General features: G+C 42.4%; 2 protein-coding genes across 2 annotated transcripts in view; one reads left to right on the top strand and one right to left on the bottom strand.

Annotated features, from left to right (window-relative positions):
• Positions 1-9089, top strand: part of LOC111971252 (ataxin-2-like protein) — a 42952-nt gene extending 33863 nt beyond the window's left edge. The window contains 10 exon segments of the mRNA XM_070446268.1: positions 1495-1508; positions 2850-2904; positions 2906-3016; positions 3144-3207; positions 3388-3551; positions 3799-3922; positions 4126-4241; positions 6864-7046; positions 8173-8344; positions 8439-9089. Of these exon segments, the coding sequence (XP_070302369.1) occupies positions 1495-1508; positions 2850-2904; positions 2906-3016; positions 3144-3207; positions 3388-3551; positions 3799-3922; positions 4126-4241; positions 6864-7046; positions 8173-8344; positions 8439-8497 (1062 nt within the window). The 3' untranslated portion in view covers positions 8498-9089.
• A 110-nt stretch (positions 9090-9199) lies between these two features.
• Positions 9200-25209, bottom strand: part of LOC111971453 (uncharacterized) — a 30872-nt gene continuing 14862 nt past the window's right edge. The window contains exons 10-13 of the mRNA XM_023998234.2: positions 23675-23776; positions 20972-21061; positions 18704-18793; positions 9200-10434 (exon numbers count right to left, since the gene is read on the bottom strand). Of these exons, the coding sequence (XP_023854002.1) occupies positions 10427-10434; positions 18704-18793; positions 20972-21061; positions 23675-23776 (290 nt within the window). The 3' untranslated portion in view covers positions 9200-10426. The remainder of the gene's footprint in view (positions 10435-18703; positions 18794-20971; positions 21062-23674; positions 23777-25209) is intronic.

Raw genomic sequence — 25209 nt, 5'->3', positions numbered from 1 at the left:
GTGTGGTGTGGTGTGGTGTGGAGTGTGGTTGTGTGTGTGTGACAGACCAGGGTCATGGGTGCCTTGAAGACGAACTCTTTGCGTGTGGGGTTCAGCGTAGACTCTTCACCTGACTAAAAAAAAAACACACAGAAGGAGAGCGAGATGAGATGAATTCTTTCAAATCCCTTTCCATTACATCCATCCTAACATGGGCAACCTACCTTGCCCACCTGAGCATGGGGCTGCACTTAACTTAGCACTTGCATCAACATATGTTATAATACGGTATTGTAAAAATCCATACCCGGTATTTCATGATATATCACCCAGACCTAGCAATAATACCTAACAAGATTGGTCCCACACATTCTTATATATACTAGGGTTGTAACGTAGCTCACACTACCTCGGTTTGAATCTGCCGACTGTGAACCTGTATGGATACACTGGGTTCGTAAGCCATTGCCTCGAGTAAATCTGACCTGAAAAAACATTGTAGGCCCTATTCGTTAAAACTAGCACCAATGCGCACGTTGTATCAAATTTTATCTAAAATTGACCCCATTTCAAACTTCCTTTTGTTAAACTAGCCTAGTATTGGCTATTATTACTCTTACAGAATTTCCACATGGGAGAAGGATATTTGAAATTTAATCCAAGCGCTACTGGGTGATAACTTGCTTAATTAACTAGGACAGAAGATTTCTAAACGGACTTTCCCCCGTTTCGCGACAGAACGAACATGTTGTTAGGTACACGCAGATCCTCCCTTATTGGTATTGGGACCACTTTTAAATAGTGCTTTAGAGGCCATGCAATTCAGTAATCACCTGGAGAGGGCTGAGCACGCACCCTTGTGGGGCCCCAGTGTTGAGGGTCAGCAAAGTGGAGATGTTGTTTCCTACCTTCACCACATGGGGCCGTCAAAGTCCAGGACCCAACTGCACAGGGCGGGGTTGAGGCTCAGGGCCTCCAGCTTGATGATGAGCTTGGAGGGTACTATGGTGTTGAATGCTGAGCTGTAGTCAATGAACAGCATTCTTACATAGGTATTCCTCTTGTCCAGATGGGATAGGGCAGTGTGATGGCGATTGCATCGTCTGTGGACCTGTTTGGGCAGTATGCATACTGAAGTGGGTCTAGGGTGGCCGGTAAGKTGGAGGTGATATGATCCTTGAATAGTCTCTCAAAGCACYTCATGAWGACAGAAGTGAGTGCTAYGKGGCGGTAGTCATTTATTTCAGTTGTCTTTSCCTTCTTGGGTACAGGAACAAGGGTGGCCATCAGACCGGTATAGGGAGCGATTGAATATGTCCGTAAACACACCAGCCATCTGGTCTGCGCATGTTCTGAGGACGCGGCTAGGGATGCCGTCTGGTGCCACCAGCCTTGTGAGCGTTAACACGTTTTAAATGTTTGACTCACGTCAGCCACGGAGAGGGAGGTGGGGGGGCGCAGTTCTTGTTAGCGGGCCGCGACGGTGGCACTGTATTATCCTCAAAGCGGGCAAAGAAGGTGTTTAGTTTGTCTGGAAGCGTGACGTCGGTGTCCGTGATGTGGCTGGTTTTCTTTTTGTGTTCTGTGATTTCCTGTAGACCCTGCCACATTCGTCTCGTGTCTGAGCTGTTGAATTGCGACTCCACTTTGTCCCTGTTCTGGCATTTCGCTTGTTTGATTGCCTTGCGGAGGGAATAACTACACTGTTTATATTCAGCCATATTCCCAGACCTCTTTCCATGGTTAAATGCGGTGGTTATTGCTTTCAGTTTTGCACAAATGCYGCCATCCATCCAAMATTTCTGGTTAGGGTACGTTTAAATAGTCAGTGGGTACATCTCCAATGCACTTCTTTATAAACTCACTCACCGAGTCAGCGTATAGATCGATGTTGTTCTGAGGCTGACCGGAACATATCCCAGTCCATGTGATCAAAACAATCTTGAAGCGTGGATTCCGATTGGTCAGACCAGCGTTGAATGGTTCTAGTCACTGGTACGTCCTGTTTGGGTTTCTGCCTATAAGACGGTAGGAGCAAGATGGCATCGTTGTCAGATTTGACGTGAGAGGGAGTATGCATCGCGGAAGTTAAAGTAGCAGTGGTCTAGTGTATTACCCCCCGCGCGTAGTGCAATCAATATGCTGATAGAATTTTAGGTAGCCTTGTTCTCAAATTTGCTTTGTTAAAATCCCCAGCTACAATAAATGCAGCATCAGGATATCTGGTTTCCAGTTTACATAGAGTCCAGTGAAGTTCCTTGGGGGCCATATTGGTGTCTGCTTGAGGGGAAACAGCTGTGACGATAACTGATGAGAATGCTCTTGGAAAGTAATATGGCCAGCATTTGATTGATTGAGGAATTCTAGGTCGGGTGAGCAGAAGGACTTTGAGGTTCCTGTATGACGTTATTAATCATGAAGCATACACCCCCGCTCTTCCCAGTAGGGGTGTTTCTCTGTAGGCTCGATGCATGGATGTAAGCCCCAGTGGCTGGACCGATTCCACAACATATCCGCTCCGATCAGAGCCATGTTTTCCGTGAAACAGAAATTGTAACATTCTCTGTCTCTCTGGAAGGCAACCCTTCCTCGATTCGTCTACCTTTGTTTCAGAGACTGACATTGGCGAGTAGTATGTCTGGAGCGTGGAACGATGTGCACGTCTATTGGAGTCTGACCAGGAGGCCGCTCCGTTGCCCCTTCTGCGGGCGCCGTGTGTTTTGGGTCAGCTTCTGGATTAGATCCCATTGTTCCTGGGTGGTGGTCAAATTATATGTTCGGACACATACACCAAATGTAACTGTGTGATTTTGTTCAGCTAAGACACACGCTTACTACATTATCTCACCAAACCACCTAAACTGTGCGAGTTTCTCTCCTCCCCAGGTGAAGCCGTCCCCCGCCCCCACCCCCCGCCGGCCACTTTCCTCCCAGCCCCTCCGTGGTGCTCCAGCCCCCCCCGGGACAACAGGCCATCTACAGCACCCCCTACCTGTCCTACCTCTCCCCCGTACAGATACAGGGACACTCTGTGCAGGTATGACTAGGACTGAGGCTGTGCGTGTGACTCTGTGAAAAATAAGCATTAGTGTGTCTGGGGTGTTGAAAAACAAATGGTGTGTATACATTTRAGGTTCGGGGTCTAACTGTCATTTGTTTCCCAGGCTCCTCAGATGTATCAGTACACCATGTCTACAGTCCAGCAGGGGAAGTATCCCAGATCTAAAGGTACTTGCACCATTCTGTTGCCTAATCAATGGGTTGGTCGCAACACTGTCATAACCTTTCTCTCTCTATTCAATGTAATGCTCTTTTTAATTTAGCAACTCTGGAACATTTGAAATCAAGAAGTAAAGAACTATAGACTAAAGTTATGATCAGTATGTTAATAACCCTCTCCCCCCCCAGGCCAGGTGGTAGGACCTCGTCCGGACCACCACGGCTCTTCTCAGCCCCAGATGCTCCAGGCTGCAGCGTCTGCAGCAGGCCCTCCCCTGGTGGCCTCCCCCTACCCCCAGGCCTACCTGCAGTACAGTCAGGTCATCCAGGGCATGCCCCACTACCCCGGACAGGTAGTTAACTACCACGCTGATGTTGCTAATGCTAACCAGTCCACAATGTGTGTTGTGGATGGAGGTTTTGTTTCAATAGAAGCCTGACTTGCACAGGGAAAAAATTGTTTATTTTGTTCATGTCATTAGATGTTCTTATATTCCCTTTTCTCACTCTTTTTCTTCCTCTTCTCTTTCGTTCTTCCTCCCCTTTTGTTCTTTATTTGCTCGTTCTCTTTCTTGCTTGCTCTSTTCCCCCCCGTGCTAGCCGGTGTACTCCATGCTGCAGGGTGGGGCCAGGATGCTGACTCAGGCGGGCCACCCCCAGGCTCTGGGCCCTCAGTACCCTGGACAGACAGAGGGTCCCCCGGGACCACAACAGGCCATGTATGGTAAGATAACGCACCGTTTCAGTTTAAAAGTACACTCGGCAAGACTTCATTTTAGTTGTGTGCAGGACATGGTCCTGCTTAGACAGTCCCATTAATACATTTAATTTCTWCTAAGATTGCCATTGTTCATGGTTCTTTGGTTTGTAAATGATGTTTGAATCCACATACTTGAGGTTCAAGTTAGTCTTCCATCTGTCTCTTAGCCTCCCAGCAGTTCTCCCACCATTCTAGCTCCATGCACCCTCCCCAGCCATCCAGCACCCCTACTGGGAGCCAGCCCCCTCCCCAGCACACTGCCCCCAGCCCTGGGCACGGACAGGTAAACCAACCAGCCCAACTGTGTGTGTGTGTGTGTGCATGCATGTTTGTTTTGTCACAAACACTGGACAGGTGCAGTAAAAAAAAAAACAGGTGCAGTAAAAAAAAAAAATACTGGTTCAGTAGTACGTAGTACGGCTTCTTTGCTCACTTCGTCGGCTCCGGTATTCAAACCAGCAATCTTTCGCTTACTGGCCCAACGCTGTAACCGCCAGGCTGTGTGTGTGGGGGAGTGATTCACGTACTGGTGTAGTGATTTTGCGTGTTTTATGTGAGGAGCCTGTAATAAGTGGCACTCCAGCATTGTTGGGAGTTGTGCGTTTAAAGTAACTTGTTATATAATCAGATGGCTTTTATGAGTAGTCTGTTTACGTTACTTTTTCAAATTAGGTAATATTATTGAAGTTAATTTGTAAAAAATAATAAAAAGTGTTACTTGCAGAATCGGGCACGTGTCCATGATCCGATCTTGACTTGTTCCCTCATTTAGTTCTTGAGCGAGCAGAGAAAGGCTGTTTTAGAAAAATGTCATGACTGCTGCTGTCCACAGAAATGTGTAGAGGGCGCACCTCTGATCTTTGCTATTGATCGCTTCTGTGATAGCAAAGCCCAAAGAGGGGTTTCCCATCTAGTGGAACGTGTGCCCTTTATAAATCTTTATGGGTCATGTACGTGCGGTCTATCTTGTTTTTATTTGTCGGCTTTAGGCCTATGTATTTTACTTAGTTGCAGATGAACGTTATAGTCTACAGGCCAACCTGAATTCCTTTAATTCTTTAGCCGCCAATGGATCACAGTGTATCTGTCTGTGTCCATATGGCAGAGGCTGGTGCTCTTGCATTATTTGAATTGTAACTTTTAGATTAAACACGTGACAATTATTTTGAGAAAATGTTATTATTGAAATTAATTAGTTGCTTATATTAATTCTTTAGCCGCCAATGGATCACAGTGTATCTGTCTGTGTCCATATGGCAGAGGCTGGTGCTCTTGCATTATTTGAATTGTAACTTTTAGATTAAACACGTGACAATTATTTTGAGAAAATGTTATTATTGAAATTAATTAGTTGCTTATATTTTTGGTAGAAAGCGCCTTGCTCCCTCAGTCAAACAAATGCTGATAATTTGTTTTCATGAAAAGTAATGTGGCTTTCCACACAGTAATATTGTAAAGTAACGTGTCACTTGTGTTAAATGCAATGGATATGTAATTTATTACTTTTCAAGTAACAAACACTCCTTTTCACCTTAACATCTGATTTACTTAACACAAGGCACATCTCAATAGGTGATCCAGCTCATGACATGGCCCAAAGTGGCAGGGTGTGCTTTCTGCTTTTGTTCTCTATTGCTCCACAAGCAATGTGGGAGGCCGATGACATCACAAATTCCTATCAGACCAACTCCTTGAAGTTTGCCATTTAAAAAACACTATTTTGCTCAATATATATATATGTGTGTACTTTACTGTATTTATACTTGGAATATTTATTATTTTAAATCACTGGAAGCCGTTTTACCAGCTTGAAGCCCCTAATTCAGTGTTTTACCATTAGCACCGGCTAATCAGTCGGTCCGACTCATTTTCAACCCTCTACTTTTTCCACTTCATTAATTAACTAGGCTACTTGTCATGTGAAAGTTTCAATTCGCTAGTCCGTCGAACSCTCTGATAGGATAGGCGCCTGTCAATCAAAGCGAGCGCTGATGGGTAAACCGTCTGCGGTCTGTCCCACCTGGGGTTGGTTGCATTTAAATGTCTTTACACGGAGGAGGGAGAGCGCCAGATGAATGTGGATTTGCTCGTCCCATGTAATGTAAGTKGTAACGATGAGTCGAAATCCACTTAGACTAATTGTTTTCTTGCACATTTAATTTATTTTCGTTAGCGTTTCACATAGCCAGCCACGCAGCGTCGCGTYGCATGGGCTATTTAGCATAACGTTACTGTGCTTTGATTGACAACTGACCAGCAAGTGTTGACTAGTTTATAAAAGGTGTCGAACTGACTAAAGTCGATATTTATCCCTTTGCCATTCATAAATCATGCAACATGGTTATATGTACATGGTATCGCATCTGGACAAGTAAAACAAAATATTTCGTAGGATGTCGAGGATTGCCCGACAGTGACTGACTCGTCAGTCAGTGTATACTATCGCATCGGTTCATTTGGCTCCTTAATTTGCATGGGCTACTGGTAGGCCTAGGATCTTCGGCGATTATCTGCAGATACATTATGAAAACATTAGATGAAGATGGTGAATCTTCGCTGCAGCAATAGGTAGTGGAGAGCCTCATTCTGGTCCAAATATAATTAGGGCTCTCATAGAATCCAGGCATTAAAACAGAATTCAATAATATTCAGAAATGTATTGACCTTAGTAAGGGATCAGCTAAAAGTATTAATAAAAAAATGGCGATTAGTCGATAATTTGAATCAGCGGTCTTGTGCTAGGGCAAAAATGTGTACCCCTTTGGGTCCACAGGACCAGGATTACGAAACACTGATTTGACCTTTTAATTAATTTACGATAATGTGTGTGTGTGAATATAGTGTTTGTCTCATTGTTGTGTATCACGAGTGTAATTTCCTAACATACTTCCCTTCCTCTCTTCAGTCGGGCCAGGGAGGCCCCCAGCCCCAGTCCATGTACCACTCTGGGCCCCTGCCAGCGCCCACACCCCCTAACATGCCCCCTGGCCACAGCTCTCCCCAGGCCTCTTACCCCATGCAGGGCTACAGCCTGCCCACCCACCAGCCCATGGCCCAACACTACCCCGGCCTGGGACAGCTCACACAGGTAAACACCAGACTACTCAAGACCCACAGCCCACATACATTCAACTCTCCAGAGAGAGGAGAGAGTAACAGATCTAAGCAAACAGCGATACTAAGTCAAACAATGTGACAATATCAGGATGTAGCACAAGTCGGTATTTTTGTTTCAATTGCGTAAGGCCAATACAAGTTTCACGCTGTTGATCTACATGCGTGGKTAGATTACCAGCAGCAGTGGACACCAGCTGGTAACATTATGCCCTCGCCAGTCCGTGTTTCCTAGACTCCGATTCACAAGTCTTCTMATTTGTGGTGAAAAGAGTTACGTTAATCTTCCCTTGCTAGTCGTAACTAGCTGGCTTTAACCTGGCTAAAAAYATAGCAAACTAGCTAGCCTTTTAGCTTACCACATCTCCTTGTGAAATAATCATATTTAAATATAGTATGCCCTGGTAAATATTGTTATACTTGCCAGTAACCTACAACATCTCAATTTGATATGCTGCTTTAATGTATTTTCTCCCATATCAGGAGAAAAGGCACATGGCTACTAGCTGTTTTTACGGTTTCAAAATGGCCTGGAATCAGTTATTACTTCTCAACAAAATACACGTTTGTGGGGATTCTAATAAGGCAACAATGTTTTGTTTAAACAGTCGCTGAGATTAGTTGGTTATCAATGCAAAACACTACTTTGCATAGCCTATGTAGATCAGATCAAGGAACAGTCATTGTAAATAAGATTTTGTTATTAACTGACTTGCCTAGTTAAATAAAATGTTTTATCAAGGAACCAAGCAACAGCGTCATTGCCTACACAACACCTCTAAACTGACAGCTCAAAGAAAATTATATTCTGTGAAATTCTTTCTTATATTTGATGTTGAAGCACTTCTGACATGTCATGATCTTAGTCAGGCCTTTCAGTTAGCAGAGCTCTTAACACTGCCCCCACAATTAACTCTTTGTAGTACGATTGAGCTGCGCCAAAAAGTCCCTAGTAACGAAGGTAGGACTACGTTCTACAAAGAGCCACCCATTTTGCGCTCTGAATCTTTCCATCGCCGTAAGTCTGTAGACCACTAGTCTTGAATTTTAAATATGGTTGTTAGAAAGGGATGACACCATCTTGCCCCCTCTCGCTCCAGGCCCATGTTGCCCAAGGTATGTCTGGCCCCCACCACCCAGGAGGCCACGGCCCGCCCCAGATGATGCTGCACTATGCCCCACCCCCACAGCAAGGCCCAGGCTCAGCCCAGCAGCACGGCCCTCCCCCCCAGCAGGGGGCACACCAACACTACTACATCCAACATCCACAGGGTAAGTAACTTCAAGTCATAGAGCTAAACATCTCCAATAGAAATTAGCTTTACATTTCCAGATCTTCTTCAGTGACTGTTGTTCTGTGTTCTAGCTGTACAAGTGCAGGCTCACCCCACCCAGCAGCTCTCCTTCCACCCCCCTGGAAACTGACACCCCTACCTACACCTAGAGGACCACAGAAGAAGCAGGAGACAGAGGATAGAAGAGGGGAGCTGAGGACAGGGAGCTGATGCCCCCAGTCCCTCCCTGAGTCTTATGACTGACGCAATCCCATTGAGGAACACAATCAAGTTGTTCGCTGATTGGCTAAACTAGTCTGAGAACTGAAGCCCCCCCTCTGGAACCACTGCCGCCACACTTCACTCTCCTCTCGCCCACAAAATAAGCAACTTTTTTCCCCTCCTGTTTTTTAAGCCAGAGTTCTTAGTCAAAGAGAGCGAGAGAGAAGAGGGCTTGTCAAAGGCTCCCATTCTGCTTCTTGGTTAAGKACAGAGAGAAAAAATAGGTTTTGTTTTTATGAAAGCCTAGAAAGACTGAGTTGTCCTCACTAGCTGGTTCCATTTTTAAGTTGAGAGGATTGACATGGCGAAAGCATCGTCTCACAGGACTTATCACAATGAAACTTGCTAACTTTTAACCCCAACCTACTTCCCTTTCTCCTTTTACAGGTAACCATTAATAAATAAACTTAAAATACAAAAAATGAAAAAAATCATAAAAATAAAGTTTACTCAACCTCAAATGCCGCCAGAACTCTTATTTTCTGTGCAAGGGCGAAATTATTGAGAAGGAATCTTGTTAATTTAGATTGTGTATATATAACAAACGAGCATTTGTGAATGATCATTATACTGATTTTGAACCACTAATCTTTAATAGTAAACTATATGCCACCCATATCGGCTTCAATTCATTCAGAAAACATCACACAATGGTTCATAAGCYCTATTCGCACAGGACTAGTATTACTATAGAACATCGGCTATGTAATTATTACTCCAGCTTGTCCGTTTTTCCAAACTGCCCCTAATTATTTTTTCTTCCTCATTCAAATATGATGGAAGCCTGGAGGCTTTTCTAGGCATGAAGATATTTCACGTCTCGGGATAGCCTAATATTGACTTAATGGCTTTCAGTTTATAGAAAGGCAATTAACAAACATATTGGCAAAATATTGTCCACTTCATATTTTAAAAGAACTATGGCACTAAGTTGATGTGACAAAAGTTCATTCATCAAAGCATATTTTTAAGCATCGATTTGTTMATGTTCTTTCCCAAACTGGGTGCAGCACCTGTTACTCTAATATCCCTCAACACAGGGATGACRGGATAAGTTATCAGAGGACCTGAGAGTTTGCCAAAAAACCTTGGATGGGATAATTTAAAAAAAGACTAAATGGCAGATTTGGACGGGACAAATTACGGATGTGGTGATTTGTGCTGGTGCACATTACATTAACTGAGCTCCCCCAGTAAAACGCATCCTGTCCAAATAGGGCTATAGATTATGGCAAAGCATTTCCTATATTGTGACAACTTTTATTTTTTCAAAACAGATTTGAATCCACAGTAAAAAGAAATACAGCTAAGAGRAAATGAGTAAACTAGAACGAACATTCTCAGGAGTCGTCAGAAAATCCATACATTGAAAACAATGCCGTGGCCTACTGCCCTTCGACACCACCTCTTTCCCCACTGTCATCCTTTCTCTTCAATAGTCAGGAAAGAGCTTAAAAATATTTATGGTTATAGCTGGTAGCTCACACTCAAGCAGCTGGGGCACCAAGAGATGTGTTCGAAGACATTTGCCCTTCACCATACAATAAAACTCCCTAGGCCTTAATTATTACTGCATAGTTCGGAGGYGGCTGGTGGATGAGGTTAAGGTCTTTTGAAATGTTTCATCAGCCACAGCAGTGAGTTGCACAGTGCTCTTGTYCATATTGCAGAACCCCTATGTAGATGTTAGTTACGCTGTGTAGTCTTCCCTTTGAAACTTGGTTGCACACATAATAAATCCAGTAGTCGATCGACTCAATTCCCTCCCCGTCAGAATCTGCTACATGATGGGGAGGCTTCACATATCTAAGAGAAGAAAATACAAGTTAGTACCAACTTTGATGTAGAGCTGAGTTTCAGAATATCACCCACCTGCTAGGTTATTAGATGGTTTAGCAGTTAAATGGAACACTGTTTTAGCGAAACGAAATCTTATTAAAATCTGTATACACCCCCAGGAATTTGATTTTTGTTGGGAAAATTCTGAGCACTTGTGGTCATTTTCACAAATTCATAGAATGTTTGAATGATAGTAAGGCATTTGTGAAAATTGTAAAGCAATATAGAGTGGGAAAGCGGCCTTGTTTGGACAATTTAATTAAACAGCTGTCCTGTCCAGGACCAGAGTCTATGCAGACCGGTGCACCAAAGCCAATCAGAGCTACAGTAGGCCTATATGCAAATAATTAATTTGCCACACAGACCTGCCATCATTCTCTTTAAACGACTGTGTGACTACAGGCCATAGCAACAGTGTGCCTTTAGATAATTAGAACGCATTTTTAGATAATTAGAACGCATTTGCCAAAAGCCCCCTGAATGGATTTTTGCAAATACTACGGGAGTCCTCTTACATTTGGGAACTTCACAGTCCTATTGATGAAACAACCATGAAAAGGTAGGCTCTCTCCCTCAGTTGCCTATGCACTTTAACAACTAATGCTAGCCATAGTGAGATTAGCCAAAATCCTAACGAAAGAACAGATAAACCCTCAAACTTTTTCAGATAGTTGGCCGTCAAAATCGTACTGATRAACGATGGGGAATAGTAGGCTGCTTGGCCAAACCCACGTTTTGACAACTGAATGGGCCGTTTATAATGCCCACTTACGTACACATGTTAAAATGCTATACGCATCCTATTAAAAACAGGGAAATATGTGTCCAGCCTTTGCTGCTATGCTTGCAGATGTGCATAATACGCTGCGACCCTAATGAAAAAGTATTTAACGTCAAAATTCCATTCTTTAAAAACTGCATGGATCACCAGTGCGGTTGAATGCAGCATGTTGCACTCAATGTATTGTAGTATACTCAATTTTAAAAATGGTTTTAATTTGATATTCATTTAAAAAAAGAGAATATCCTCATTCTCTGTCTCGTTATCGTATAGAGATCGCAGCGTTGGCCGTCTCATTATGGTATGTGTACGCATGGGCAGCACCATTCAAATTTTGGTGGTTGCATGCAGATGTAGCGAAATGCTTGTATCATTGCAAATTGGGCATTATTGGTCAAGGATTTCTTAAACTGAATCTGAAAAGCTTTATACAAAGTTTATTTTTTATGTAATTTAATGACCCCAACCCCCATGTGCTCTTTATCTTATGTTGCTATCATGAAGCACTTCCCGCGTGAAACGAATTAACGGTAAAATGGCTGAATTGATAAGCAAAAAAAAAAAAAAACACATAAGCGATTAATAGGATTAAGTTTAGTGTTTTGTGTTTGTTCGTTCTGTTTTATTACCATGACAAGTATCACTGAATAATGCTCCCATAACATGTATTGTGACAAAGAACATATTTAATAAAAATGTGAATACTATGTGTCATTTAAGGTAACATGAATACTACTGGTCACATATGAGCATACGTATTACACATACTGTATACAAGTCAAATGTCACATGAAAACAAATAATTGTATTTCTCAACATAAGTGACGTGTGGATACATATAATCATTTATTGCAGGTTTTGTTTTTTAGTTAACCATAAAGCTTTAAATACCGAAGCCAGACTGCAACATTTTAGTAGCCTGGCTTGTGGCATGTGTCTGTACACTCCCTCCACTGTGCGCTGTAAACAGGGCACATGAAAGCAGCGCAAWTGAAGTTGATCTGTTGTGAGTGCATCAAGCTGTAATTTCATGAAGTAAATGACAATCGTTGACTCATTTATACTTGCTTGTGAGTCCTATTCGGTCTGCGGGCCCATGTGTTTGACACGTGCGCAAACCTATTAACCACATTATGACTGACTTGTGATCATTGCTAGCTTGATTGTATTAACATTCCAAGCCTTAGTTACAGTTGTCCGTTTTTGTTCCAAATATTTAGTAATTGAAGATGAATCCGGAATGGGTGGAGGCAGCAAACAATGTACCTGGCCAGCTGTGATTTACAACCTGATAGCAATATATTTTGGACTACCAAGAAATGTATTGGTGAATATTATTCATGTATTTGTGTGTCTGTTTGTTGCTTCACAGGCCCTGCTGTTCCAAAAGGTGTATTTGTATCCGTTTTTTAAAATGTCATTTTACTGTGGAATAGAGTTCCATGTAGTACTGTGCGCCTCCCATAGTCTGTTCTGGACTTGGGGACTGTGAAAAGACCTGGTGGCATGTCTTGTGGRGTATSCATGGGTGTCCGAGCTGTGTGCCAGTAGTTCAAACAGCTCAGTGTATTCTACATGTCAACACCTCTCACAAATAGTAKTGATGACGTCAATCTCTCCTCCACCTTGAGCCAGGAGAGATTGATATGCATATTTTTTGTTCGCTCTGTATACATCCAAGGGCCAGCTGTGCTGCCTTGTTCTGAGCCAATTGCAATTTTGCTAAGGCCCTCTTTGTGGCACCTGACCACATGACCGAACAGTAGTCCAGATGCGACAAAACTAGGGCCTGTAGGACCTGCCTTGTTGATTGGTGCTGTTAAGAATGCAGAGCAGCGCTTTATTATGGACAGACTTATCCCCATCCTAGCTACTGTTGTATGAATATGTTTTGACCATGACGGTTTACAATCTAGGGTTACTCCAAGCAGTTTATTCTCCTCAACTTGCTCAATTACCACATTCATTACAAGATTTAGTTGAGGTTTAGTGAATGATTTGTACCAAAATACAATGCTTTTCGTTTTTGAAATATTTAGGACAACCCTTTTCCTTGCCACCCATTCTGAAACTAACTGCAGCTCTTTGTTAAGTGTTGCAGTCATTTAAGTCGCTGTGGTAGCTGACGTGTATACGGTTGAGTCTTCCTCATACATAGACACACTGGCTTTACTCATGCCGTTAGTAAAGGGGTCTAGCCAGCTGCCCTGGGGAATTCCTGATTCTACCTGGATTTTGTTAGTGAGGCTTCCATTAAAGAACACCCTCTGTGTTCTGTTAGACAGGTAACTCTTTATCCACAATATAGCAGGGGTTGTGTAAAGCCATAACACGTTTTTCCAGCAGACTATGATCGATAATGTCAAAAGCCAAACAAAACAGCCCCCAATCTTTTTATCATCAATTTCTCTCAGCCAATCAGTCATTTGTGTAAGTGCTGTGCTTGTTGAATGTCCTTCCTATAAGCATGCTGAAAGTCTGTTGTCAATTTGTTTACTGTGAAATAGCATTGTATCTGGTCAAACMATTTTTTCCAAAAGTTTACAAAGTGTTGGTAACGGGCTGATTGGGTCAGTTGTTTGATCCAGTAAAGGGGGCTTTACTATCCTTAGGTAGGGGGATAACTGTTGCTTCCCTCCAGGCACACACTTTCTAATAGGCTTAAATTGAAAATTTAAGCAAATAGGAGTGGCAATAACATCCTATTATCCTCAGTAATTTTCCATCCAAGTTGTCAGACCCCAGTGGCTTGTCATTGTTGATAGACAAGAATAGATGGATGCATCTATTCTGCCAACAATGCCTTRCTGTATTTTATTTATTTCACCTTTATTTAACCAGGTAGGCCAGTTGAGAACAAGTTCTCATTTACAACTGCGACCTGGCCAAGATAAAGCAAAGCAGTGCGACACAAACAACACAGTTACACATGGAATAAACAAACGTACAGTCATTATACAGTGTGTGCAAATGAAGTAATAAATAGGCCGTAGTGGTGAAATAATTACAATTTAACAATTAAAAACACTGGAGTGATAGATGTGCAAGTAGAAATACTGGGATGCAAAGAAGCAAAAATAAATAAGTAACAATATGGGGGATGAGGTAGTTGGGTGGGCTATTTACAGATGCAATGATCTGTAAGCTGCTCTGATAGCCGATGCTTAAAGTTAGTGAGGGAGATATGAGTCTCCAGCTTCAGTGATTTTTCCAATTCGTTCCAGTCATTGGCAGCAGAGAACTGGAAGGAAAGGCGGCCAAAGGAAGTGTTGGCTTTGGGGGTGACCAGTGAAATTTTCCTGCTGGAGCGCGTGCTACGGGTGTGTGCTGYTATGGTGACCAGTGAGCTGAGAAGGCTGGGCTTTGCCGAGCAAAGACTTAGATGACCTGAAGCCAGTGGGTTTGGCGAAGAATATGAAGCGAGGGCCAGCCAACGAGAGCATACATGCCGCAGTGGTGGGTAGTATATGGGGCTTTGGTGACAAAACTAATGGCACTGTGATAGACAACATCCAATTTGCTGAGTAGAGTGTTGGAGGCTATTTTGTAAGTGACATCGCCGAAGTCGAGGAGCGGTAGGATAGTCAGTTTTACGAGGGTATGTTTGGCAGCATGAGTGAAGGATGCTTTGTTACGAAATAGGAAGCCAATTCTAGATTTACATTTTGAATTGGAGATGCTTAATGTGAGTCTGCAAGGAGAGTTTACAGTCTAACCAGACACCTAGGTATTTGTAGTTGTCCACATATTTTTWGTCAGAACCRCCCAGAGTAGTGATGCTAGACGGGCGGGCAGGTGCGGGCAGCGATCGGTTGAAGAGCATGCATTTAGTTTTACTTGCATTTAAGAGCAGTTGGAGGCCACGGAAGGAGTGTTGTATGGCATTGAAGCTTGTCTGGAGGTTTGTTAACACAGTGTCCAAAGAAGGGCCAGAAGTATACAGAATGGTGTCGTCTGCGTAGAAGTGGATCAGAGAATCACCCGCAGCAAGAGCAATATCATTGATATATACAGAGAAAAGAGTCGGCCCGAGAATTGAACCCTGTGGCACCCCCATAGAGACTGCCAGAGGTCCGGACAACAGGCCCTCCGATTTGACACACTGAACTCTATCTGAGAAAAGTAGGGATGTGATCAGGACAACATACAGTAATGGCTATGGGGAGGATAGGTCAGKTTCTATCAAATATGAGCAGAGAATAAGGTTGTGTCCCAAATGGCACCCTATCTACTTTTGACTAGTGTCCATAGGGCTCTTGTCAAAAGTAGTGCACTATATAGGGAATAAGGTGTCATTGGGACATAACCTATAGGCCTATGTGACGCCACACGGGGGTGGAAGAGGGACATTACTACTTCACAGGAGATGCGGCATTTGAAAGAATATGGTGTAATTGCAGACCGCAACTCGGGTTGGCTCTTGATGTGGGTGTTCCCTGATATCAGGAAACGGCAATTGGTCAGTTCTGGTGTTATGAAACTGATGGTTTCTGGACACAGATGATTTGTTTACATAACAGGTTAGGATAATTAACGTGGCAGGTTAGGAGACTAAGGTTAGGAAAAGGGTTAGATTTAGCTACAGTGAGGGTGTTCGATTAATCTCTCCCGTGCGCTTGTGTAGGCGTGTTTTTCACCAGTTGATTGCATTCGTTTTGGAACCGGGCTGCCTCCCGGCATGAGCCAGGTGCCCCCGTTCAAGTCCCACGGCGAAGTTGGCTCAAAACAAATTGACGTAGGATTCTGTGTTTTTACATGCAAAAGTGATTGCTTTTGAGCTTTATTAGGAAAGTACCATGGGAATGCAGATGCCTTGAGCAGTCTTACACGCCCACCATAACAGCTCAAGAGGACAGTGCTGATTTTCGTAGACACAGCACTCGTGACTGCAGAGCAAGTGAGATCCTGGACAAGTAAAGATACAGTACTGTCTAGAGTTAGAGAATATGTAGTAAGGGGATGGCCACAACAAATAGAAGGGACTGAATTCACAGCAAACAGTGTCAGGTAAACAGAGTTGAGTGTACAGGATGGTTGTGTTTTGTGGGGAGCACAAGTTCTTTTTCCACAGCCAGGCTATCCTACAGCAGCTACATCAGAGTCACACGTATGAAAGCGTTGGTTAGGAGTTACTTGTGGTGGCCAAAACTAGATCAGGTGATAGACAATCTAGTCAAGACATGTAACATGTCAGRAACAYAGAAAGGCACCAGCGCCACTCCACCCTTGGGAGTTTCCAGAGAAACATTGGAGAAGATTGCACATAGATTACACAGGGCCATTCATGSGGAAAATATTMCTGATAATCATTGATGCACATTAAAAATGGATGGATGTGTATCCGGTTAGTTCTGCTTCATTCACGACTACAACAGAGCTTTAGTAACCAAGGGATACCGGAGATGGTGGTGAGCGACAATGCAACCTGTTCAGTACAGAAAACAACAATATTGTGCCTGTGACATCTGCTCCATATCATCAGTCTTCAAATGTACTGGTGGAACGCGCAGTACAGACACTCGAAGAAATTAAGAAAAGTGCAGAAGGGAGCATAGCAACAAAAGTTGCAAGTGTTCTGTTCAGCTACAGAATAACATCTCAATCCACAACAGGACTTTCACACTGCTGGAATGTATTAGGTCGTATGACTACGCTCCACACTGGACCTAGTTCTATCCAGACCTGAAAAGAAAGTTGAACGCAAACAGAATACAGAAAAAGAACCATTGACAAACATGCCAAGGCTGCACATTTTGGAGAGTGGGACCCTGTCCTTATCTGAAATTTCAGTCATGGGAAAGGATTCCTGGATTCATAGACTCAGATGTAAATTGGTTCGCAGCAACATGTCGATCAGATTCTTGACAGACGGGATGGAACTGACAAGTGAGTTACCAGTTGTGATGGCAGAGAACAGGCTGTTCGTCAAGCTATCCAATGTTTTCTGTGGTGCACATTCCACAGACCATAACAGAGGAAACAGTTCAACAAGAGGAGAATCCAGTTTGAGTCAAAATACTCTGAGCCCGGCTCAGAAACAGCTGGTGGCTTTCCACCGTTGAGATAGGACACTACCCCAAGTGTACGTTGTGCACAGAGGCACAAAGTTTCCAATCTGCTTTAAGGACTTTGAACTCTGAATAAGGGAAGAGAAAAAAAAAGTGATGAATTGTTTTTAAAGACAACTAAAAGACTCACAGTTTGAAAAATAAATGAAGAGTTAAATACTTAGTACCCAAGCATGTGAAAAAGAATGTGAATATGTGAAATGTCATGTTTATGTTTACACTGACAGACTTGTTTAGATAAGTGAGTATCATACACTACCGTTCAAAAGTTTGTGTCTCACTTATAAATGTCCTTGTTTTTGAAAAGCACATTTTTGTCCATTAAAATAACAAATTAATCAGAAATGCAGTGTAAAATGCTAATGTTGTAAAATGACTATTGTAGCTGGAAATGGCAATTTTTATGGAATAATCTACATAGGCGTACCGAGGCCCCATTATCAGCAACCATCACTACTGTGTTCCAATAGCACGTTGTATTAGCTAATCCAAGTTATAATTTTAAAAGGCTAATTGATCATAGAAAACCTTTGCATTATGTTAGCACAGCTGAAAACTGTTGTTCTGAATAAGAAGCAATAAAACTGGCCTTCTTTAGACTAGTTGAGTATCTGGAGAATCAGCATTTGTGGTTCGATTACAGGCTCAAAATGGCCAGAAACAAATAACTTTCTTCTGACTTGTCAGTCTAGGTCTTGTCTGAGAAATGAATGGCTATTCCACGGAGAATTGGCACGAAACTGAAGATCTCGTACACGCTGTGTACTACTTCCCTCTGGCTCTAACAGAATAGAAAGAGTGGGAGCCCCGGTGTACAACTGAGGAAGAGGAACAAGTACATTAGAGTGTTTAGTTTGAGAAACAGATGCCTCACAAGTGCCCAACTGGCAGCTTCATTAAATAGTACCCGCAAAACACCAGTTTCAACGTCAACAGTGAAGAGGTGACTCCGGGATGCTGGCCTTTATTCCGTTAGCAATAAGAGCTTAGGGAATGTCTTATGTTCGATATCGTTAAAAAATGGTTTATTTGTGAAGATGTAATATTTAAATCCTAAGGGGGGAGGAATGTATTATTAACTTGATTACACATACACATTACCAGGTTGTGTAGCACTTGAGTACCTATTGGTATCATTATTAGAGTATTGGAATGCACCCCAATACACACGTTGAGTGCAGCTGCGACTGCCTGCCTGTTACACCATGCTCCCGGTTAGTAATSAAGTAATCAGTTTATAATGAGCTACTACCTTAGTCCTCTCCCAAGGCATAAAGAGTTCCAAGGGTTATCACGACTGTTGAAAAAGCAGGGATTCCTGATTAATCAGGAAAAATCACATCCCTGAAAAGTTATATTCTATTCAATGTGYCAATGTGGGCCATACCTTTAGTATTGACATAGTCGTTGCCTTCGTCATCACTGTCATCACTCTTTTCCACATCGACATTCATATTGCCCTCTGCGCCACTGTTTTCTGTGAACACGCAAACACAGGCTTGAGGTATATACAGTGCATTCAGAAGAATTCAGAACCCTTCCCTTGTTTCACATTGTTACGTTACAGCCTCATTCTGAAATGGATGAAATAAAATAGAAATTCCTCATCAATCTAAACAATACCCCATAATGACAAAGCAATAACAGGGTTGTAGAAATGTTTGCAAATTTATATATAAAAAAAATAAAATAAAATACCTTATTTACATAAGTATTCAAACCCTTTGCTATGAGACTCAAAATTGAGGTCAGGTGCATCCCGTTTTCATCCTTGAGATGTTTCTACAACTTGATTGGAGTCCACCTGTGGTACATTCAATTGATTGGACATGATTTGGAAAGGCACACCTGTTTATATAATGTCCCACMGTTGACAGTGCATGTCAGAGCAAAAACTAAGCTATGAGGTCGAAGGAATTGTCCGTAGAGCTCCGAGACAGGATTGTGTCGAGGCACAGATCTGGGGAAGGGTACCAAAAAAATTCTGCAGCATTGAAGGTCCCCAGGAACACAGTGACCTTCATCATTCTAATGGAAGAAGTTTGGAACCACAAGACCTTGCGAGCTGGCTGCCGGCAAACTGAGCAATCGGGGAAGGGCCTTGGTCAGGGAGGTGCCAAGAACTGCTGGCATTCTGAAGAGCTCAGGTTCTCTGTGGAGATGGGAGACTTCCAGAAGGACATCATCTTGCAGCATCCACCAATCAGGCTTTATGGTAGAGTGGCGATGGAAGCACTACTCAGTAAAAGGCACGAAGCCTGCTTGGAGTTTTGCAAAAGGCACGCTAAAGATTTGGAGCATATCAGTTTAATAATGAGCCTACTACTAGTCCTCCCAAGGCATAATGAGTTCCTAAGGGTTATCAGAATGTTGAAAACCAAGATACTCTTTGCTTGAATGCCAAGCATACATCTGGAGGAAACCAGACAACATCTGTAGTGTGAAGCATCTGCTATGGGGATATTTTTCAGCGCCAGGGACTGGGAGACTGGTCAAGATCTAGGGAAAAATGAATGGAGCAAAGTACAGAGACCCTTGATGAAAACCTTCTCCAGAGCACTCAAGACCTCAGACTGGGGCGAAGATTTACTTTCCAACAGGACAACGACCCTCAGCACACAGTCAAGACAACGCAGGAGTGGCTTCGGGACAAGTCTTTGAATGTCCTTGAGTGGCCCAACCAGAGCCCGGACTTCAACCTGATCTAACATCTCTGGAGATATCTGAAAATAGCTGTGCAGAGTATCTGTAGAGAACAATGGGAGAAAGTCCCCAAATACATCATACAAATACATCAATGCGTCATACCCACGAAGACTTGATGCTATAATAGCTGCCAAAGGTGCTTCAAAAAAGTACTGAGTACAGCCTCTGAATACTTTAAAAAAAGCGACAGTTAAAAAAATAAAAATAAACTGTTTTTGCTTTGTCATTATGGGGTATTGTGTTTAGATTGAGGAAAAATCGTAACAAAATGGRGAAAAAGTCAAGGGGTCTGAATACTTTCCGAAGGCACTGTATTATCATGCATTTCTATCTTTTTATTGTTTATATTGTAATATCCATGTATTTAAGTGTTATTTGAATATCAATAAAAAAACTCAAAATATTTTWACCACAAGATGTCACAAAAGCCCTATTCGCAAGGGACTGGTATTACTATAGAACGTCARTTATATAATTATTACCCCAGAATTTCAGTGTTTCCTGTTGACGATTTGGAGAGGATTAGTTTTAACAGACTGCCCCTGTAATTCTTTTTTTCCCCTCATTCAAAATCGATCCCTTTATGACAGAAGTCTGGAGGCTCTGCTAGGCGTGAAGATATCTCAAATGTCTAGGGATAGCCTAACAATGACCTAATGGCCATCAGTTCGGAGAAAGTCTAAATATTAATGCATATTAATAAGAACCATGAACTGTAACCTATGCAGACGTTTAATTAATTACCAGACTTATTTGGCAATTTATTATTAAATKTATGTTCTTACCCAAACTAGGTGCAGCATCTGTTAAAACTAATATCCCCTCAAAACACAGGGATGACGATCTGGGATAGTAATAAAGTGAACAGTTTAWAAAGAGCTACTCCCTCACTCCTTCCAAGGCATAAAAGAGTTACATGGGTTATTACAACTGCCAACGTGGGCCATACCTTTAGTATTGACATAGTCGTTGCTGCCTTCATCACTGTCATCACTCTTTCCCACGTCGACATTGATATTGACCTCCGCGCTATTGTTTTCTGTGAACACAAAACACACACAGGATTGAGGTATACAGTCGTGGCCAAAAGTTTTGAGAATGACACAAATATTAATTTCCACAAAGTTTGCTGCTTCAGTGTCTTTAGATATTTTTGTCAGATGTTACTATGGAATACTGAAGTATAATTACAAGCATTTCATAAGTGTCGAAGGTTTTTATTGACAATTACATGAAGTTGATGCAAAGAGTCAATATTTGCAGTGTTGACCCTTCTTTTTCAAGACCTCTGCAATCCAACCTGGCATGCTGTCAATTGACTTTTCTGGGCCACATCCTGACTATTCCTGCCATGTCCTTGATAATCAAGTGCTTGGAGTTTGTCAGAATTTGTGGGTTTTTGTTTGTCCACCACGCTTCTTGAGGAAGTTCTCAATGTGAATTAAGGTCTGGGGAGTTTCCTGGCCATGGACCAAAAATATTTGATGTTTTGTTCCCCGAGCCACTTAGTTTTATCACTTTTGCCTTATTGCAAGGTGCTTCATCCATGCTGGAAAAGGCATGTTCGTTCCAAACTGTTTCCTGGGTGGTTTGAGAGAAGTTGCTCTCGAGATGTGTTTGGGACCATTCTTTTATTCATTTCTGTGTTCTTAGGCAAAATTGTGAGTGTGCCCACTCCCTTGGCTGAGAAAGCACCCCCACACATGAATGGTCTCAGGATCTTTACTGTGGCATGACACACGAGAGTAGCGCTCAACATGATCTCTTGCCTGCCCTGTCTCCGGACAAGCTTTTTTCCGGATGCCCCAAACAATCAGAAAGGGGATTCATCAGAGAAAATTACTTTACCCAGTCCTCAGCAGTCCAATCCCTGTACCTTTTGCAGAATATCAATCTTGTCCCTGATGTTTTTCCTGGAGAGAAGTGGCTTCTTTGCCCTTCTTGACACTTGGGCCATCCTCCCAAAAGTCTTCAACCTCACTGTGCGTGCAGATGCACTCACACCTGCCTGCTGCCATTCCTGAGCAAGCTCTGTACTGTGGGTGCCCCGATCCCGGTGCCCGATCCCGCATGAAATCAACTTTAGGAGACGGTCCTGGCGCTTGCTGGACTTCTTTGGGCGCTCTGAAGCCTTCTTCACAACAATTGAACTGCTTTCCTTGATGATCTGATTAATGTTGATTTAGGTGCAATCTTACTGGCAGCAATATCCTTGCCTGTGAAGCCCTTTTTGTGCAAAAGCAAATGCGTATACGAAAAGCACGATGAGCACGTGTTTCCTTGCAGGTAACCATGATTGACAGAGGAACATATGATTCCAAGCACCACCCTCTTTTGAGAACTTCCAGTCTGTTATTCGAACTCAATCAACATGACAGAGTGATCTCCAGCTCTTGTCCTCGTTCAACACTCACATCCAATCCCTGTGTTAACGAGAGAATCACTGACATGATGTCAGCTGGTCCTTTTGTGGCAGGCTGAAATGCAGTGGAAATGTTTTTGGGGATTCAACTCATTTGCATGGCAAAGAGGGACTTTGCAATTAATTGCAATTCATCTGATCACTCTTCATAACATTCTGGAGTATATGCAAATTGCCATCATCAGCTCTTGATTGGACTGATCATGTCAACATCTTACTTTCAAAGTTTAGCTAGCAGTCATCATCATGAATCAAGTCGACAATCTACTGGCAAGTCCTTTTTATATGTAGAGAAATAATGAGAGAAATTATAGATAAAACTCATCGGTGCTCATCGGCCATAAAGATTGCACGTTGGAGATTACAAGTTGGAAATCGCAAATTCAACAATGAGTCATTGGAAGGAATCAGTGACTAACTGCAAAGCAACCAGTAACTTAGCCTGCTATTCAATGGAGTGCTGTAATCGAACCAGGGTCTGTAGTGACGCCTTTAGCACTAAGATGCAGTGCTTTAGACCGCTGCGCCACTTGGGAGCCCCAGCAAAAAATGTCTCTATTTACATGTTGCTTACGAATGCAATTCACAATACTTTTGGATTAGAATTGGATTTTAAGGCTCCTATGATTGTCCTGCTTAATATATATGTTTGTGTCATCATCGCAAATCAACTGCATTATACTGAAAAACAGCTTTTATCTCAAGCCATCAGACTGTTAAACAGCCATCACTAGCACAGAAAGGATGCTGCCTACATACAGACTTGAAATCATTGGCCACTTAATAAATGGAACACTAGTCACTTTAAAAATGTTTACATATTTCATATGTATAATACTGTATTCTATATATCTATTGCATCTTAGCCTATGTCGCTCTGTCATTGCTCATCCATATATCTATATATTCTTATTCCATTCCTTTACTTAGATTTGTGTGTATTAGATATCTGTTGTGGAATTGTTAGATATTACTTGTTAGATATTACTGCACTGTCGGCACTAAAAGCACAAGCATTTCACTACACTCACAATAACATCTGCTAACCATGTGTATGTGAACWAAATTTGATTTGGATGACAATCCAGGTTAGTAATAAAGTAAACCATTTTAAAGAGCTACTAAAGAGTAAAGAGTTCCATGGGTTATTACAACTGTCAAAAAAGCAGAGATTCCTGATTAATCAGGAACACCCCTAAAAAGTWATATTCTATTCAATGTGTGCCATACCTTTAGTATTGACATAGTCGTTGCTGCCTTCATCACTGTCATCACTCTTTTCCACGTCGACATTCATTTTGATCTTCATATTGCCAACCGCGCCACTGTTTTCTGTGAACACACAAAAACACACACAGGATTGAGGTATATACTGTATATTACACTCCAGTCTAAAACCATTGTGATGTTTATACTGATAAACCTACAGGACGGATTTCTACTGCATCACTCGCCCTGCTCTTYGTCCTCCTCTGCTTCCACATTGACATATCATATGAACACGATGTGAATACTCCAGACAGCATTTTATCAAATAATATTTTATGGCCCATCGAGACGCGTTTTCTAAACCTCCGTATAACGTTCTGCACATGTGCCTCACAAAAAATGAATAAGGAAATAAATCTGCTGCTGGCAACATATGTATGCAAATTAGCACACTATTCAAGCTGTATCGCTGAAGCTTTACAGACCGTGCACTAGAAATGTTAAGGTAACTTGAAGCGTTTACCTTGAATGCAGTCTTTGCCAAAGCGGGGGCATAGCCTTCACATTACAATCACGCTATAAAGCTGAACTTCTGTGATACGGTTTGGATACAGCCCTTAAATCAACAAAACTCTTGAGTCTCCTAAATCTAYATATTGTCATGCATTGCACTTGTGATTTCAACTTAAATGTTTTTATTGTGTATGCATTGTGTAATATCCATGTATTTAAGTGTCTTTAAAGCCCTATTCAAATGGCGCCGGAGAAGAAAGTTGACGTTTTATGTGTCCSTAACCGATTGTTTTGTTTGTTTGTTTATTTGCATTGTTTGTAACTTATTTTGTACATAATGTTGCTGCTACTGTCTCTTATGACCGAAAATAACTTCTGGACATCAGGACTGCAATTACTCACCACGAACTGGCAGAATCCTTTTTTTCCTTTAACAAGTCTGATGAGCCCGATATGAATTATATACTGCTTTCTCAGGAACAGGCCCAGATCCCAGTGAGTTTGCGTGAAGAGGATGCATAGAAAAAGGGGCCAGAGGGTGAGCTGCCTTTTGAGAATTCGTAGGCAATCGAATAATCCCCCTCTTCCTTCCATTCTGCTAGCAAACGTGCAGTCTTTGGAGAATAAAATTGATGACCTACACGGAAGATTAAACTACCAACGGGACATTCAAAACTGTAATATCTTATGCTTCATGGAGTCGTGGCTGAACGACGACACTATCAACATACAGCTGGCTGGTTATACGCTGTACCGGCAGGATAGGACAGCGGCATCTGGTAAGACAAGGGGCGGCAGACTATGTATTTCTGTAAATAACAGCTGGTGCACGATATCTAAAGAAGTCTCGACATATTACTCGCCTGAGGTAGAGTATCTCATGATAAGCTGTAGACCACACTATCTACCTAGAGAGTTTTCATACCACCACAGACTGAGGCKGGCACTAAGACAGCATTGAATGAGCTATATTCCACCATAAGCAAACAAGAAAACGCACACGCAGAGGCGGCGCTCCTAGTAGCCAGGGACTTTAATGCAGG

The sequence above is a fragment of the Salvelinus sp. IW2-2015 genome, linkage group LG13 (assembly GCF_002910315.2).
Source record: "Salvelinus sp. IW2-2015 linkage group LG13, ASM291031v2, whole genome shotgun sequence".
Lineage (NCBI taxonomy): Eukaryota > Metazoa > Chordata > Actinopteri > Salmoniformes > Salmonidae > Salvelinus > Salvelinus sp. IW2-2015.
This window is presented reverse-complemented; position numbering and strand designations above follow the sequence as displayed.